This window comes from Bos indicus x Bos taurus, chromosome 23 (genome assembly GCF_003369695.1).
Source record: "Bos indicus x Bos taurus breed Angus x Brahman F1 hybrid chromosome 23, Bos_hybrid_MaternalHap_v2.0, whole genome shotgun sequence".
NCBI classification, from domain to species: Eukaryota; Metazoa; Chordata; class Mammalia; order Artiodactyla; family Bovidae; genus Bos; species Bos indicus x Bos taurus.
In genome coordinates this window covers 31,999,719-32,016,375 of record NC_040098.1, presented here as the reverse complement: position 1 = coordinate 32,016,375, position 16,657 = coordinate 31,999,719, and the positions used below count along the sequence as shown (strand labels likewise).

The window sequence follows — 16,657 nt, the reverse complement described above, 5'->3', positions numbered from 1 at the left end:
TTTACCAGAGTTAGATGAATTGATGCTTTTGAACTGTGGTGTTGGAGGGACTCTTGGGAGTCCCTTGGACTGCAAGATCCAACCAGTCCATTCTAGAGATCAGCCCTGGGTGTTCTGTGGAAGGAATGATGCTGAAGCTGAAACTCCAGTACTTTGGACACCTCATGTGAAGAGTTGACTCATTGGAAAAGACTCTGATGCTGGGTGGGATTGGGGGCAGGAGAAGGGGACGACAGAGGATGAGATGGCTGGATGGCATCACCGACTCGATGGACGTGAGTTTGAGTGAACTCCGGGAGATGGTGATGGACAGGGAGGCCTGGCGTGCTGCGATTCATGGGGTCGCAAAGAATCGGACACGACTGAGTGACTGAACTGAACTGAATGCATGTTCAGTCAATAGGGGGCTACACAGTACTGTAACCTTAGCCAGGCATGACAGGTTTCAAGAGTGCTCAGTTCTTCCACAGAAGTTATGGGTGGCTCTGAAAAGAGCCTTTGTTCTTAGAAGTTGGAGTATGAATTCAGACCTTATTTGCCTTTAGCTTTGTGATGGCTCTCAGTCTTCTTGGGCAGCAGCACCGCCTGGATGTTGGGCAGGACACCACCCTGAGCGATGGTGACTTTGCCCAGCAGCTTGTTGAGCTCCTCGTCGTTGCGGATGGCCAGCTGCAGGTGACGCGGGATGATGCGGGTCTTCTTGTTGTCCCGGGCCGCGTTGCCCGCCAGCTCTAAGATCTCGGCTGTCAGGTATTCCAGCACCGCCGCCAGGTACACCGGGGCCCCGGCCCCGACCCGCTCAGCGTAGTTACCCTTGCGGAGCAGGCGGTGCACTCGGCCTACGGGGAACTGGAGCCCGGCCCGCGAGGAGCGGGTCTTGGCCTTGGCGCGAGCTTTGCCGCCTTGTTTGCCACGTCCAGACATAGTGCAGTACTCAGAAGCTACACCAGAAATAACTAAAGCAAAGGAGCTCACAATTTATAGCCACAGTGCGCGCGAAAAAGCAGCGGTTCCATTGGCCAAAGTTGCCTTACTATTTTAAACCAGACAAACACAATTCCTTACAATGCGTGCTCTTATTGGACAATGTTGGCATAAACGCCATCACTAGTATTCACCAATCAGATAGAGAAGTTTACTAAGACTCATTTGCATATGGAGTTGTGACTATAAAAAGGACTCTGTCCTCCCTTTATTTCTCGGAGAGTTTGTAGTTTCTGTCAGCATGCCTGAGCCAGCTAAGTCCGCTCCTGCCCCGAAGAAGGGCTCCAAGAAGGCAGTGACCAAGGCGCAGAAGAAGGACGGCAAGAAGCGCAAGCGCAGCCGCAAGGAGAGCTACTCCGTGTACGTGTACAAGGTGCTGAAGCAAGTCCACCCGGACACCGGCATCTCGTCCAAGGCCATGGGCATCATGAACTCCTTCGTCAACGACATCTTCGAGCGCATCGCGGGCGAGGCGTCGCGCCTGGCGCATTACAACAAGCGTTCGACCATCACATCCAGGGAGATCCAGACCGCCGTTCGCCTGCTGTTGCCCGGGGAGCTGGCCAAGCACGCCGTGTCCGAGGGCACCAAGGCTGTCACCAAGTACACCAGCTCCAAGTGAGCCGGCTCGCAGCCCTACAAAACCCAAAGGCTCTTTTCAGAGCCACCTACATTTTCAGAGAAATAGCTGGTGCACTTGCTTGTAGTCTAATTTCACTCAGATTACGCGGCTGGTTTGACGGTGGAAAACGGGGTAAATTTTTTTAAAGCTCTCCGCAAGCAGTCTTGGATAAGCTAGGCAGTGTATTTTTGCCTGGAAAATTCCATGGACAGAGGAGCCTGGCAGGCTACGGGGCCTCAGTCGATCATGGCTCTGCAACTGAGAGCAAAACTTGCCATACAAATTTAGTATGGGTTATTTGGCGCCCACTGAAATGGATTTTCAGTTTTGCCCTTAGCTATGGCACCCCACTCCAGTACTCTTGCCTAGAAAATCTCATGGACGGAGGAGCCTGGAAGGCTGCAGTTCATGGGGTCGCTGAGGGTCGGACACGACTGAGCGACTTCACTTTCACTTTTCACTTTCATGCATTGGAGAAGGAAATGGCAACGCACTCCAGTGTTCTTGCCTGGAGAATCCCAGGGACGGGGGAGCCTGGTGGGCTGCCGTCTGTGGGGTCGCACAGAGTCGGACACGACTGAAGTGACTTAGCAGCAGCAGCACAGCAACCGAAATTTCTTTTTTTTCAAAGCGAGTAACGCCCCCCGCCTCTGATTGGGCAGCAGTACTATTTGAAAAGCCCGCCGTGGGTTGCAATTGGCCTGATACTCTGCCAACAGTTTTGCGCGTTTTGTAGAGATTTTCTCGAAAGTAAATTACTACCTTTATCTTGGGGAATGCACAAGGCTCGGAAGCCTAGAGCCATAAATACTGAAAATTAACGGTTCTGTGTTCTGCAGTCGGATCCTGGGCGAAATTGCCTGTTTCTATTTCCCATCCTCTACAGAATAGGTACTGCAACATTAGCCCTGTCTACGAAGACCTTAGGGTGAGTTGGAATGATTTATGCCATAGTGCTATGGGAATATTAAAGGTCCGGGACGGTATTTAAAGAGAAAATGTTGAACAAGAAACCCAGCTGCTTGGGAAAGCCGCGTTCTTCCAGTGTTTAATCAGGATGCAACGGAAGGGAGACATCCAGGACTCATTTGGCCGGGGAAACAGTTTTCTGGTAGTGTCTTGAGTTCACAATTAAAAATCCCGCGAAAGAAATCAGAGAACTCAGTGTTAAAGAGAAGAGCATATTTATTTAACGCATGGGCTAGTTAGTATTATTAGGGAATGGAATTTCTCAAGGCATGATCGAAAGTCCTTCAATTCCCCATTCCTCTGCATCTTTCAGTACTGCCTAAATTTTCAGTTGGAATCATTAACATCTTCCGCTACCCTGGCATCCCCTTTCACCAACAAATGATTGCTTTTGTAATTCTTTTTTTTTTCTCCCCATTAACAGCAAAATAAGCCCCTACACTCATATCCCCACTTAAGACTGCAACATTTAGTGTCTTTCCCTTTGTTACTTCCCTTAAAGTTGGGGATATGGACCTATTTCAGATGCACAGTTTTGTCCCTGTCACAGGCAACAAGCTTCCTGGAAGTTATGCCAACATGTCAATGAGTCCTGCAGAATATACAGGGTTTGTCATTCACTCCTCTTTTTCCAGTACCTGCGCCCCTGTCATTAGGTCTTGGAAGCTGGCAAGAGCAGTCCCCTAATTTCATCCTGAACACATCGACTTCCTATTCATCACCTCTATTATTTGCTCTTTCTGAGATTTTTTTCCTTCCACTGTTAAGAGATCTGAGGGATAATTACCGTCAGTGGGTGATATAAGTATTGCCCTCTTCTGCCACCTTGTGGCAAGGAAACAGAAGGACAGGTCAAAGGCCTTGGGTTTTCCAGATCCAATTGAAATGCTTCAACTTTTTACTGACAGTAAATTGGAATAAGTAAAGTGATAATTTCTGTCTCTGTTTAATCACTGGATATAAGTTAGCGTCCCCAGAAATCACTTGTGGGCATGAGAGAGAGGGAGAGAGATATTGTTTTGTGGTCTGGTCAGAGCTGTCCAAATAAAAAGAAGTCAAAAATCAAACATTCTGCACCCTAAAATAAATAAAACAAAAGGGTCATGGACACACTAGTTCTGATCCTCAAACGATAAATATTTGAATATTTTCTATAATCTAAACACCTGACAAAATCCTGATTTTTGCTGGGAGGGAGCATGAATTTTACACTTTGAGAAGATGCTCAATCTATGGTTACAGTATCCAAGAACAGTCTTAAAATTTATTCTTAAATAGAACCCAGAAGAAAATAGTGAATTGTTTCATCTTTCTTGACAAATGTTTTCCTTTGGATTAATCACATGTGCCTCTGGTGATCTGTGAGATTAGAAAACTTGCTACTGAGGATAGTACTTTAAGAACCACCTCGATGGAAATTGTATTTGCCATGGGCATCAGTGTAAGCAGATTGAAAATGAAATGAGATTTCACCTGGCACCTGAAGTGCATATAGTGATTCTATACAGTTATAGGACTTTAATGTGGAAAAAAATACAGTTGATAAAAGGGCTTTAATGACAGGATTTCTAAAGACTCCGTTGCCATGTTGACAAAGAAGTTGCCTTTATATTTTATTATTAGTTAATTAATTAATTTGGCTGTACCAGGTCTTAGCTGAGGCCCCCAGTATCTTCGATCTTTGTTGCAGCATGTGGGATCTAGCCCCTTAATCAGGGATGGAAGCCTGGCGCTCTGTTTTGGGAGCATGTTGACTTAGCCACTGGACCACCAAGGAATTCACTTTAGAACCAAGTGAAAATCAGATATGACCCTTTGGCCTTCCATTCCAGACATTTATGTAGATAGATATTAGGTATTCTCATGTTTGGTTATAGATTGTTGCATAGAAATAGACTTAATCAATGGTATTATAAAGAAAAGCCTTTCATGTAGATACTTTGTCAACCCTTTTGAATAAGCATTGTGTTATTTAAATAAAAACTTCATAATATGACTTGTTCTCAGGCTCTGGGTAAATAAAAATTATTCATCCAAAGAAAAAAAGGGAGGTTAGGGGAACGGGAGATATGCATATCAAATTCACGATAGAGTTACCCTAAGAAAAGGGATGTTAGGGCTGGGGGTGCAGCTGAAGGGTACTTCAATTTTATGTGTTGTTGTTTTCCATAAATATAAAAGAAATTTGTAGTGAATATATATCATAATGTTAAACAGTAGATGGATTTTGTGTGGTCATTTTTGTACCCTTGTAATTTTTTTAAAGGTGAAAAATAACAATGAATAGTGTTGTTTGGTGTATTTGAAATTGTAGCTTTTCATGTACTTAACAAACAAGCGGTGCCTAAGATGTGACAGGCCATGGTCTAGATACTACAGCAATTACAGGGGGACAAAATACTTAATGAATAAAATAAAATATAATTTTATACTACATAGTGATGTGTTAAGGAAAACAGAGCAGCGGGGAGAGATTTTTGAGATTTGTAATTTTAAATAAATTCCAACTCCCTTTAACCAAATTTCTGAAACTAAAATTAGCTATATATGGTTTTATTTAATTCTAAGTTCTTGTTTACAATACGATAGTAGGTAAAGATGGGTTAACACTAATTCTCTGCTCTCTGAGATACGGCACCTGACATTAAAGCCTTTCTGATTTGTGACTTATTTTCGTCTCAAAATTTTCTTGGAATAAAAATATACTCCCGGATTACCCGTTTTCATCAGGTATAGAAAGACGGGCAACAGGGTTGCTAAGACTGCTGCTACTGCTGCTAAGTCGCTTCAGTCGTGTCCGACTCTGTGCGACCCCAGACGGCAGCCCACCAGGCTCCCCCGTCCCTGGGATTCTCCAGGCAAGAACCCTGGAGTGGGTTGCCATTTCCTTCTCCAGAGCATGAAAGTGAAAAGTGAAAGTTAACTCTCTCAGTCGTGTCCGGCTCTAGCGCCCCATGGACTGCAGCTTACCAGGCTCCTCCGCTCATGGGATTGACAGTCCTTCATTTCCTCGAACCAACGCACCCCCCTCGCGCCCCCTCAGGAAAAATACAAAACAGCTAGCAGAGGATGGTTTCGATCCATCGACCTCTGGGTTATGGGCCCAGCACGCTTCCGCTGCGCCACTCTGCTCAACGTGACACTAAGCGTTCAAAGTAATTCCTTTATTACACCTTACGTAAAGGGCTGTTTTTAGAAACTGGGGAAACTCTTCTTTCAAAACCCATTCATTGATGTTACTCATGCTACAAACAAAAGAATGAATCCAAAACATTGATTTTATATATTCTGAACGCAGAAAATTGGATGTTTCTGTTAGGAAAACAACCGGTCGCCAACCAGTCTGCCCCTTTCACCTAGCAGAAGTGATTGCGGATCTTGCAGTTACAAAATATATGAGTAGGTCAAAATTCGAAAAATAGAACATTTCCGAACTCAAAACCAGAGCATTTTCAAAATTAGAATGGTAAGAAAAAACAGAAACACTTTGCATTGGCCGGGAATCGAACCCGGGCCTCCCGCGTGGCAGGCGAGAATTCTACCACTGAACCACCAATGCTTGTATCACTCGGTTTTGCTCATTTTCTAAATGGCTTTTTTTTGTTGTTTTTTGTTTTTTTTTTTTTAACTCGCTACATCGAAATTATATGTTAGGTTTAGTTTTTTGGTTTTACTGAATAGAACCTTGTAATGTTCCCTCTTCCCTTCTTTTTAGGAAACCCTCCTTTCCACTGCAAGTTAAGAGCGTCCTTCTGCGACACCGGAGGCTGGTCTGGGTGTGAGTGACCTAGTCCTGGGCGTGCCCCAGCGGAGGGTGGCCCCCGTCCCACCTTGAAAGGTGGGGGAAACTGTGTGTGTGTATGGAGGAGCTCCATGTCCGGGCGGGTTCTGGAAGATAGGGAAAGAGGAGAAAAGGGGGACGAGGGCAGGAAGGAAGGAGAAAATGGGGACGAAGGGGAGATCCAGGAGGAAGAGAATCTGAGAAGAGGAAGGGAAGCATGTCAGAGCAAAAGGAGGAAGATGGAGAGGAATGAGAGGGAAAGGGGAGAGAAAGGAGCCTAGTGCTGTTCCCTTCTGGTCACCCCAAAGGAGAGGCAGTGGGGGTTTTAGGAATTCTGTGGATTTACCTTAGGCTCCGGTTGCTATGGTAATGAAAATGGCACTAGAAACTCCTTCCAGTCAAATAGAGAATAAAAGTCAAATTAAAGAGTGATAGTGTGTGCAGCTCAGTCATCTGACTCTTTGCAACCCCATGAACTGTATAGCCCACCAGGCTCCTTTGATTTTCCAGGCAAGAATACTGGAGTGGGTTGCCATTTCCTTCTCCAGGGGATCTTCCCAACTCAGGGATCGAACATGCATCTCTTGCGTCTCCGGCATTGGCAGACCGGTTCTTTACCACCCACCTGGGAAGCCTACTTAAAGTTTAATTTTCCCCCAAAATATACAATCTTGACTCTCATACAAGTGTAAAAGTGAACCCCTTTGGAAAGATTTTACCTCTTTAATGAGATAACTGGTGAGGTGTTACTACCAATTAAAAGGAGAATTCAAAGAGTGGACGCCATTTATAGATCAGGAATATTGAAAGTCAAGTCTAAATAAAGTCCAAACTGGCTTTTATACTGCTGAGGATTGGTGAGGAAGGTGGACTGGGGAGGGAAAAAATGTCCCCTCAGAAGATAGAATTAATTTGCATGTCTATGGACAGCAACTGGACCATAAAAAAAGGCTGAGCCAGGAAGAATTGCTGCTTTCAAATTGTGATGCTGGAGAAGACTCTTGAGAGTCCGTTGGACTGGAAGTATATAAAAACAGTCAATCCTAAAGGAAATCAACCCTGACTACTCAGTAGAAGGACCGATGCTAAAACTGATGCTCCAGTACTTGGGCCACCTGATGCAAAGGGCCAACTCATTGAAGAAGACCCTGATGCTGGGAAAGAGTAAAGGCAAAAGGAGAAGGGGGCGGCAGAAGAAGAGATAGATAGCATGACGGGATCAATGGACATGAAATTGAGCTAACTCCAGGAAACAGTGGAAGACAGAAGAGCGTGGCGTGCAGCAGTCCATGGGGTTGCATACAGACACTACTTAGCCACTGAACAAGACAGGAATTATTTTTTATTGCTGCCAGTTATCAAAAATTTACAGAATTGTAAAATACCTCTCATTGAATCAGAATCAGATGACACTAAAGGGTGTGCTATAATTTTCCTTTGAGGCATACATTTCCCTGACAGTTCCTTCCTGTTTTAGGAAAATTCTGTGAACTCAGCACAAACAAAAGGACTAAACTCACAAGTTAAACTCTTTAAGAAGCTCTCCATTGCTCAAAGCCATGGGTGCTGGTCTGCTGTTTCTGACTGCTGCTGCTGCTAAGTCGCTTCAGTCGTGTCTGAGTCTGTGCAACGCCAGAGACGGCAGCCCACCAAGCTCCCCCGTCCCTGGGATTCTCCAGGCAAGAACACTGGAGTGGGTTGCCATTTCCTTCTCCAATGCATCAAAGTGAAAAGTGAAAGTTAACTCTCTCAGTCGTGTCTGACTCTTAGCAACCTCATGGACTGCAGCCTACCAGGCTCCTCCATCCATGGGATTTTCCAGGCAAGAGTACTGGAGTGGGGTGCCATTGCCTTCTCCTATCTCCCCTAAAAGTCTAGGGTGGGAGATTCTTACCATGTGGTACACACATTCCTGTAAGAACTGATGAAAGATCTGTATAAACTCCTTAAAATCCTGTGCACATACACACACTGGAATTCAGTCTGGGGCTTAGGATGACAGTCCCTGATTTGTCCGTCTGTTCCTGGAAGAACCCCTTCCAAGGCCTGAAAGGGAACTCTTGTATGATGCTCTGAAATGAATTATCGGAGGAGGCACAGGTGCTGACAAAGCAAGAGACTATTGGGAAGGGGTCTTGCGGTGGAGAGCAGGAGGGTAAGGGAATCCAGGAGAGCTGCTCTGCCAATCTCTGGTTTATGGTGATGGGATTAGTTTCTGGGTTGTCTCTGTCCAATTGTTGTGGAATCTGGAGACACACCTCGAAGGACACGCAAGACAGTGGAGTACAGTTTATTATGCCAGCAGGTCCAGGGGGAATCAGTTCCCAGCAAGGACCCTGTTTCTGAGAGGCCCAGTTTTATGCCCCCCATTACGTTTGTGACTGGTTACATGTTAGCAACCTCTTTGTTGTATATGATTTTGGTGCTAGGAGAACAAAGAATTAAGGTTAAAGGGAGGGGGGACAATGATTATACATCAAGGGGGGATATCTCCATGGTTAATCTATCAGGGGCATCCTGACCTCAACTACAATCTCCGTTTGTCATCTGTAGGGAAGGAAGTCTCCAGGAGACCTGGTTTTCACTAGCAACAGTTTCCTCACTCTTGGGCAGGGTTCAAGCCCAGTTCACATCCTGTCTTTAAGATGGGTGACAGGCTTCAAGATGGAGTCTCTCCTGCTTTCCTCACACTGGCCCCAACACAGTCATTCTGACTCAGGGTACTTCCTTGTGGCTCACGCATTGCTCAGCCAAGATGGATGCCAGCAAGAAAGATTCTGGGAGGTGGTGGGACACATGGCATCTCCTTTGACCTTTCTGAATACCTCTGGTTGGTGGTGGCTTGTTAATTCTGTATAAGGCAGTCCTGACCTCCTGTTGTAAAATAATTCCTGCAAACGGTTGCTATGGTGCCTGCAGGGTGGTCAGTTTCAGTCAGTGTATCCTCTCATAGTTTCCAAGTGTCTTTTAACCTGGAAGGTGGTCTTAAGTGCCATCCTCTCCATACTTCTCATTTTTTCATTCCTGCCCCTACCTTCTTCAGAAGCTGCAGCCTCTCCTTTAAAAAGGCCTCACTCTGGGGGTTCAGCTTAGATTAGGGGTGGGGGTGGCTGGGAGCTAATGTATAACTAGGTGTAGATCAGCCTATATTCCTTAAAATCATGCCAAAGGCCACACATGCCTGCCTTACACCCATATCCACATATTGTATGATTAGGCCGCCCAAGATGGCTGTTCCTTTCCTCTTTGTACCTACTTCCCCTGCTCCACCAGTGCCTGCTTCACCTGCACCCTACTCACAGAACTGACTTTCCCTCTTAATCATAGATACTAATCAGTAAGTGCCTATGTACTTGCCCTAGCTCTGTCTACTCTGTTGCTTATCAAAAGGATGGTGAGGGCAGTGCTCCTCAGCTGTTTTCCCTGGCAACAGATAAGCCAACCTGACGTCATTTCCTCCTGTATCTGGGTAAACTGGTAATCTCCCTTGTCCCCTGAGAATGAAGGATACTTTCATGTCCTGCCCTCTGTCTGCCACACACCATGGGATGTTGCTCCAGGACCCTACTTCAGATATGTAATATTTCCTCTACCTTTCTAAATTCTTGGCTTAGACACCCCTGTAATAAAAAGAACAGATTAACAGGAGAAAAACAAAGACTAGTTTGACAACATGTATACCTCCTGTGTACATGGGAAATACTCAGGAAAACTGAGTAACTCTGAAATGACTCAAAGCTACCACTTCAAATACCTTCACCAGCTGAAGATGAAAGAAAGGTGTTGTGGGAGGGAGGCTAGTTATGGGAGGTTTTCCAGCACACACAGTTCAGTTCAGTTGCTCAGTCATGTCTGACTCTTCGAAACCCCATGGACTGCTACACACCAGGCCTCTCTGTCCATCACCATCTCCTGGAGTTTGCTCAAACTCAGGTCCATTGAGTTGGTGATGCCATCCAATCATCTCATCCTCTGTTGTGCCCTTCTCCTTCTGCCTTCAGTCTTTCCCAGCATCAGGGTCTTTTCCTATGAGTCAGTTCTTCACATCAGGTGGGCAAAGTATTGAAGTTTCAGCTTCAGCATTAGTCCTTCCAAAGAATATTCAGGACTGATTTCCTTTAGAATTGAGGAGAGGCACAGTCGTTAGCAAAAGAAAAGAAAGTGTTATCTTGGACCAGGACACACCCTATTGGGGGGTGGGGGAGGGGAAGAGAACAGCTAGGGGTCTTTATCATGCAGATTTTCTCTAGAAAAGGGGAGGGACAGAGAGGACCCAAGAGACAAGATCATCTCATTAGTGCTGACCAGAAAATTCCAAGCTGGTTTAATAAGATTCCTGGGGAAAGTTGAAGCAGCAGTTAATTCAGAAATTACAGTCTAGGTTTAGTATCATGGATTTTAGCATGAGTGACACTATTTTGAGCCTGTAGGGACAATAGTACGAGGACAAAAGTAGGGATAGCACTCTGACCATTAGCTCTGCAAATGTCTCAGGTGTTAGGCTATCAAAAAACAAAAAATCTAAACTTAGTAATGTGCAACAAAATTCATATTTTATGACAAGAGAAGAAAAATTTAATCGTAAAAAATTTTCTCCACCCTTTGGCCTCCCGTCTTCCCTCCATTGTGCATTGTGTACCTGTGTTACACATCACCAAGCCTGCTCAACCATAAAAAGCAACATTCTCCCAGCACCAAGACAACTCAGTCCTGGTCTGTGTGTGGGTCAGAAAAGAATTTCCAGATATGAGGCAGAATGAGAGGAGAATAAAGTTTATTAGAGTGGGAGACACTGTCAGAACACTGGGGAAGCTCAAGGGAGAACTGACGTTGAACAGGGAGGGATCTTTGTCCACTTTTATACCCAGGGTACAAGGAGTAGGATACGGATCTTGTGGGTCATTTGCTGATTGGATGAGGCACGTATACTGGGTGGAGGTGGAATAAGGTAAAAACCTCCCCATAGGGTAGGAGGGGAGACAAGTTATACTGCTTAGGAGGACCTGAAATCTGTTAATAGTTACAACATGGGGAAGGGAAGGATGATAAAGGTCTGGTTTTTCTGTTCCTGCATTTCAAGACCCTCTTTGGTTTTATCTGCTCTTTCATCCTTGGGTCACCACAGGACTCTTTAAAAGATAACACTCTTTTTAAATCTTGTAAGAGGCCATGACTCAAGGGTTATTGCAAGGGATGACATGGGGAAATTTTTAGGGTGACAAAACCTTTATATGGTGGTGGAATCGAACTCTAAGCCTTCTCTGGGCTGAGAAGTCTAGGTTTGTCTTTGGCGAGTAGGAATCCTCCTGCCCTTCCTGTTTGCATGGGAGAGAAGAGAATTTTTCTGTCTGCTTCTTCTCCATTGCCTTCAGCTCAAAATAATCCTTATGCCAGCATGGTGTATTTTGGGGAAAGCATTCTCTGAACCTCTTCCTAGGGAAATATCAAGAGCCAAGAAAAGAACCATATAATTTTGATAAGAAAGAAAAAGTTGGTCTTGATTGATAGTAAGGTTTCTTATAAATCTGTAGTAATTAAACCAATAGAGGAATTAAACATAAAGAGCACGGACAAGTTAACACGTATCTATTAATAAGAAGTTGATGTCTGAACGGAAGTGAAAGAAGTGGGATGTCAGTACCAGGCTCCACCAGCAGGATGTTACCAAGTAGAGCGTGGGTAGCGAGACTAGGAAGGATGATTGGTCCAAGGATGGATGTGAGAGGGTCGGGGAACTGAGTCAGGCGGGCAGCCAATCAGAAGCACCAGGAGAGACTTAGCAGTGTCACATGGGTCGGAGAACAAATAGGAACAAAACTGAGGCTGAACCAGAGCCAGCGTGGTGGACAAAGGCTTGTCGCACAGCGAGGATGGAAGGAACCCTTTCGCCCCCAACCTGCTCCCAGCACGCCCTGACCTGTCACTCAAAGCAAAACCTCGTGCTCTGACCGTTGCAGCAACGACTCTCTGGGCTTTTAAGTTCTTTAGAATGACTGTTGGCTCGTCAAAGCAACGTTCTTCTGAAGGTGGATTTGAAGAGGCAGGAGAGGGACAGAGCCACATCAGGAAAGTTCAGTTCAGTTCAGTCGCTCAGTCGTGTCCGACTCTTTTCGACCCCATGAATTGCAGCACGCCAGGCCTCCCTGTCCATCACCAACTCCCGGAATTCACTCAAACTCAAGTCCATCGAGTCGGTGATGCCTTCCAGCCATCTCATCCTCTGTCGTCCCCTTCTCCTCCTGCCCCCAATCCCTCCCAGCATCAGAGTCTTTTCCAATGAGTCAACTCTTCACATGAGAGGGCCAAAGTACTGGAGTTTCAGCTTTAGCATCATTCCTTCCAAAGAACACCCAGAACTGATCTCCTTTAGGATGGACTGGTTGGATCTCGTAGTCCAAGGGACTCTCAAGAGTCTTCTCCAACACTACAGTTCAAAAGCATCAATTCTTCGGAGCTCAGCTTTCTTCACAGTCCAACTCTCACATCCATACATGACCACTGGAAAAATCTTAGCCTTGACTAGATGGAACTTTGTTGGCAAAGTAAGGTCTCTGCTTTTGAATATGCTATCTAGGTTGGTCATAACTTTCCTTCCAAGGAGTAAGCGTCTTTTAATTTCATGGCTGCAGTCATCATCTGCAGTGATTTTGGAGCCCCAAAAAATAAAGTCTGACACTGTTTCCACTGTTTCCCCATCTGTTTCCCATGAAGTGATGGGACCAGGTGCCATGATCTTCGTTTTCTGAATGTTGAGCTTTAAGCCAACTTTTTCACTCTCCTCTCTCATTTTCGTCAAGAGGCTTTTTAGTTCCTCTTCACTTTCTGCCATAAGGGTGGTGTCATCTGCATATCTGAGGTTATTGGTATTTCTCCAGGCAATCTTGATTCCAGTTTGTGCTTCTTCCAGCCCAGCGTTTCTCATGATGTATTCTGCATAGAAGTTAAATAAGCAGGGTGACAATATACAGCCTTGACATACTCCTTTTCCTATTTGGAACCAGTCTGTTGTTCCATGTCCAGTTCTAAGGCAGGTCAGGTGGTCTGGTATTCCATCTCTTGAAGAATTTTCCACAATTTATTGTGATCCACACAGTCAAAGGCTTTGGCATAGTCAATAAAGCGGAAATAGATGTTTTTTGGAACTCTCTTTTTCGATGATCCAGTGGATGTTGGCAATTTGATCTCTGGTTTCTCTGCCTTTTCTAAAACCAGCTTGAACATCAGGAAGTTCACGGTTCACATATTGCTGAAGCCTGGCTTGGAGAATTTTGAGCATGACTTTACTAGCGTGTGAGATGAGTGCAATTGTGCAGTAGTTTGAGCGTTCTTTGGCATTGCCTTTCTTTGGGATTGGAATGAAAACGGACCTTTTCCAGTCCTGTGGCCACTGCCGAGTTTTCCAAATTTGCTGGCATATTGAGCGCAGCACTTTCAAAGCATCATCTTTCAGGATTTGAAATAGCTCAACTGGAATAATTCTATCACCTCCACTAGCTTTGATCGTAGTGATGCTTTCTAAGGCCCACTTGACTTCACATTCCAGGATGTCTGGCTCTAGGTGAGTGATCACACCATTGTGATTATCTTGGTCATGAAGATATTTTTTATACAGTTCTTCTGTGTATTCTTGCCATCTCTTCTTAATATCTTCTGCTTCTGTTAGGTCCATACCATTTCTGTCCATTATTGAGCCCATCTTTGCAGGAAATGTTCCCTTGGTATCTCTAATTTTCTTGAAGAGATCTCTAGTCTTTCCCATTCTGTTGTTTTTCCTCTATCTTTGCATTGATTACTGAGGAAGGCTTATCTCTTATTGCTATTCTTTGGAACTCTGCATTCAGATGCTTATGTCTTTCCTTTTCTCCTTTGCTTTTCATTTCTCTTCTTTTCACAGCTATTTGTAAGGCCTCCAGACAGCCATTTTGCTTTAGAGTATGGGAATTCTGTGGGGTGAGCATGAGGGTGGCCTTTGGATCTCACCTGCAGTTTTGGGTCCCTATGCTAGGGACTATGCTAGTCCTCTAGCTACAAGCCGGTCAGAGAAAAGAGTAATGCCACTTTGGACTATTCCTCAGTGGCACCTGAGAACAAATTTCTCAGAAAGAAAGCTCACTAAGGGATGGATTAAATCTAGCCTAACGTCCTTCATTTACAGGAGGAGATATTGAGACCTGGAGAAGGGAATTGATCCAGTGGCAATGGGTATTTCTTTTTAGCAGGTAATGTATATTGAAGGGTTTTGAAAGCATCATGAAAATTCACAAAATCAGACCATCTGTTGAGATCATTTCCGTTACATGCCACTACTTACTTCCCTGAGTACCTGTAAAAGAACCTCCAAGGCCAGGATTCTTGTCCCAATGTTTTAGTTGAGGGAGTGGAGAGATTAGGGTTAGCCCCTCATCACTCAGATGATAATGAATGAAATCAGGAATTGAATATAGGAATATCTATACCTTATAAATATAAAATATATAATTACCACTCAAGTTTATGGAAATCCAGGGTGTCTGAAGCCTGATACCAGGTACCGAGGAGTGAGAAAATTAATGATGAAGGAAAAAAAGTCCCAAATTTCAAGTAACTTTAAGTGTTAGGAAAAAGAGACACCTGGGAAGTTCTGCTTAAGAATGCAATGCAGTAATTTATGATAGTTCAAAGGACTGTGGGATACCCTCATGTGAGCAAGGGTAGACTCTTCACAGAGGAGGTGAGATCAATCTGAGGGACACTGAAGAACTTTCCTATATGAAAGTGTGTTTGTAAGGATTTTGTTTGTCTTTGAAGTCAACAGAATCTGAGTGTGTATTCTGTTTTGAATCAGAGAGCCCCCAACAGCATCCTCTTTGATGATTATATCAGTGCAGCTTCTTCTGCACAGGGTTTTACATTTCATATATTGGTAAATTTAAAACTTTTAGAAGAAGAATTTTTTATTGCTTGCATTTTCTTTCTCATGCAGTTAAATGTACTTGTTTCTTAGAAAACATAGTTTGAGAACATGGATCATATACTTTCTTTGCTCTTTTGTACCTTTCCTTTCTTTTTTTTTGTGGGGGGGGGGGGAGATGTGTTAATTTTTTTGTGTAACATATTGGATGCAGAAAAATGTCTTTTAAAAAGATAAAAGTACTCCCCTCCAAATGACTGGAAATTCACCTCCCAGGTGATCAAGTTACCTGCTCCGTGTTTGGAATTGATACTGTGCTATAACTACTTCCTGGATATCGATTTGGTTTGAGCTTGTCTTTTTTTGTGTTCGCTTTTGACATTTGACAATGTCTTTTAACTTTTCAAAAGACAATTTTTTTTTCTCCTTAAAATTTAAATTTAGATTACAAATATAATCTTCAACTGACAGTTCATTGTCAGACTTTGAGGCTTTGGACCCTGGCTCCTGGATGAATTACTCAGAAAGGAGGAGAGAAGATGACTTGCTCAGAAGCAGGGCAGAGCCATGATCCTGCAGGAGCCTGCCCACAGCCAGCAGTAGCAGCGCACCTCGGTAGAATTCCTCGCAACACATTCGGCAGAGTACTTCTCAGCTGCCTGTTGAGCCCTTTCGACAAAAAAAGAACCCTGAATTTCCATTCACCTGGATCAAGACTGCAGAAAAGGTCCCAGAAAAGACCTCAAACAGTGAGGTTGAGTTTACTTTTCCTCTTTCAACAAGCCAGACTACTAAGAACTGTGGTGCTAGAGAAGACTCTTGAGAGTCCCTTGGACTGCAAGGAGATCAAATCAGTCTATCCTAAAGGAAATCAACCCTGAATTTTACTGGAAGCACTGATGCTGAAGCTGAAGCTCCAATACTTTAGCCACCTGACGCAAGCAGGCAACTCACTGGAAAAGACCCTGAGTCAGGGAAAGGTTGAGGGCAAGAGGAGAAGGGGAAAACAGAGGATGAGATGGTTGGATGGCATCGACTCAATTGGCATGAGTCTGGGTAAACTCCAGGAGTTGGTGATGGACAGGGAGGCCTCGCATGCTGCGGTTCATGGGGTCCCAAAGAATCGGACACAACTGAGCGACTGAACTGAACTGAACTGAAATGTGAATCCTAGAACTGGTCAGTGATTTGTATGTTTAATTAAAAACAGTTGGTTTATACTGGCTTCTTAGCTCGAATTCCCTATCTGTGCTGATCAAGATGTCCTCCTTACCTCCAAATGTGGGGAGGGTACCTTTCACATGAGAGATTTGTTCTCTGTTTTCCAGGGCATAGAGGACGGTCAGAGTTTCCTTCTTGCATCTGCTGCTTCTCAGGCAACTTCAACTCAAAATAATGCCATTGTGATATT

The 16,657-nt window shown here is 44.5% G+C and overlaps 2 protein-coding genes, 1 long non-coding RNA gene and 2 other non-coding genes across 5 annotated transcripts; 2 read left to right on the top strand and 3 right to left on the bottom strand.

The window, feature by feature from the left end:
* Positions 1-489: 489 nt before the first annotated feature.
* On the bottom strand, positions 490-975 carry LOC113881678 (histone H2A type 1). Its single transcript, XM_027524748.1, has one exon. It carries the CDS (start codon positions 922-924, stop codon positions 532-534), a length of 393 nt encoding a protein of 130 aa, XP_027380549.1. The 5' UTR covers positions 925-975; the 3' UTR covers positions 490-531.
* Positions 976-1,206: 231 nt separating this feature from the next.
* Positions 1,207-1,664, top strand: LOC113881699 (histone H2B type 1). The gene has a single exon (XM_027524768.1). The coding sequence runs from the start codon at positions 1,226-1,228 to the stop codon at positions 1,604-1,606; it is 381 nt and encodes a 126-aa protein (XP_027380569.1). The 5' UTR covers positions 1,207-1,225; the 3' UTR covers positions 1,607-1,664.
* Positions 1,665-2,231: 567 nt separating this feature from the next.
* LOC113881722 lies at positions 2,232-16,117 on the top strand. Its single transcript, XR_003508128.1, has 4 exons — positions 2,232-2,534; positions 6,291-6,413; positions 14,512-14,575; positions 15,691-16,117. It is a non-coding gene; the product is annotated as an uncharacterized LOC113881722 (long non-coding RNA).
* On the bottom strand, positions 5,636-5,707 carry TRNAM-CAU. The gene has a single exon. It is a non-coding gene; the product is annotated as a tRNA-Met (tRNA).
* On the bottom strand, positions 6,064-6,134 carry TRNAG-GCC. Its single transcript has one exon. It is a non-coding gene; the product is annotated as a tRNA-Gly (tRNA).
* Positions 16,118-16,657: the final 540 nt, after the last annotated feature.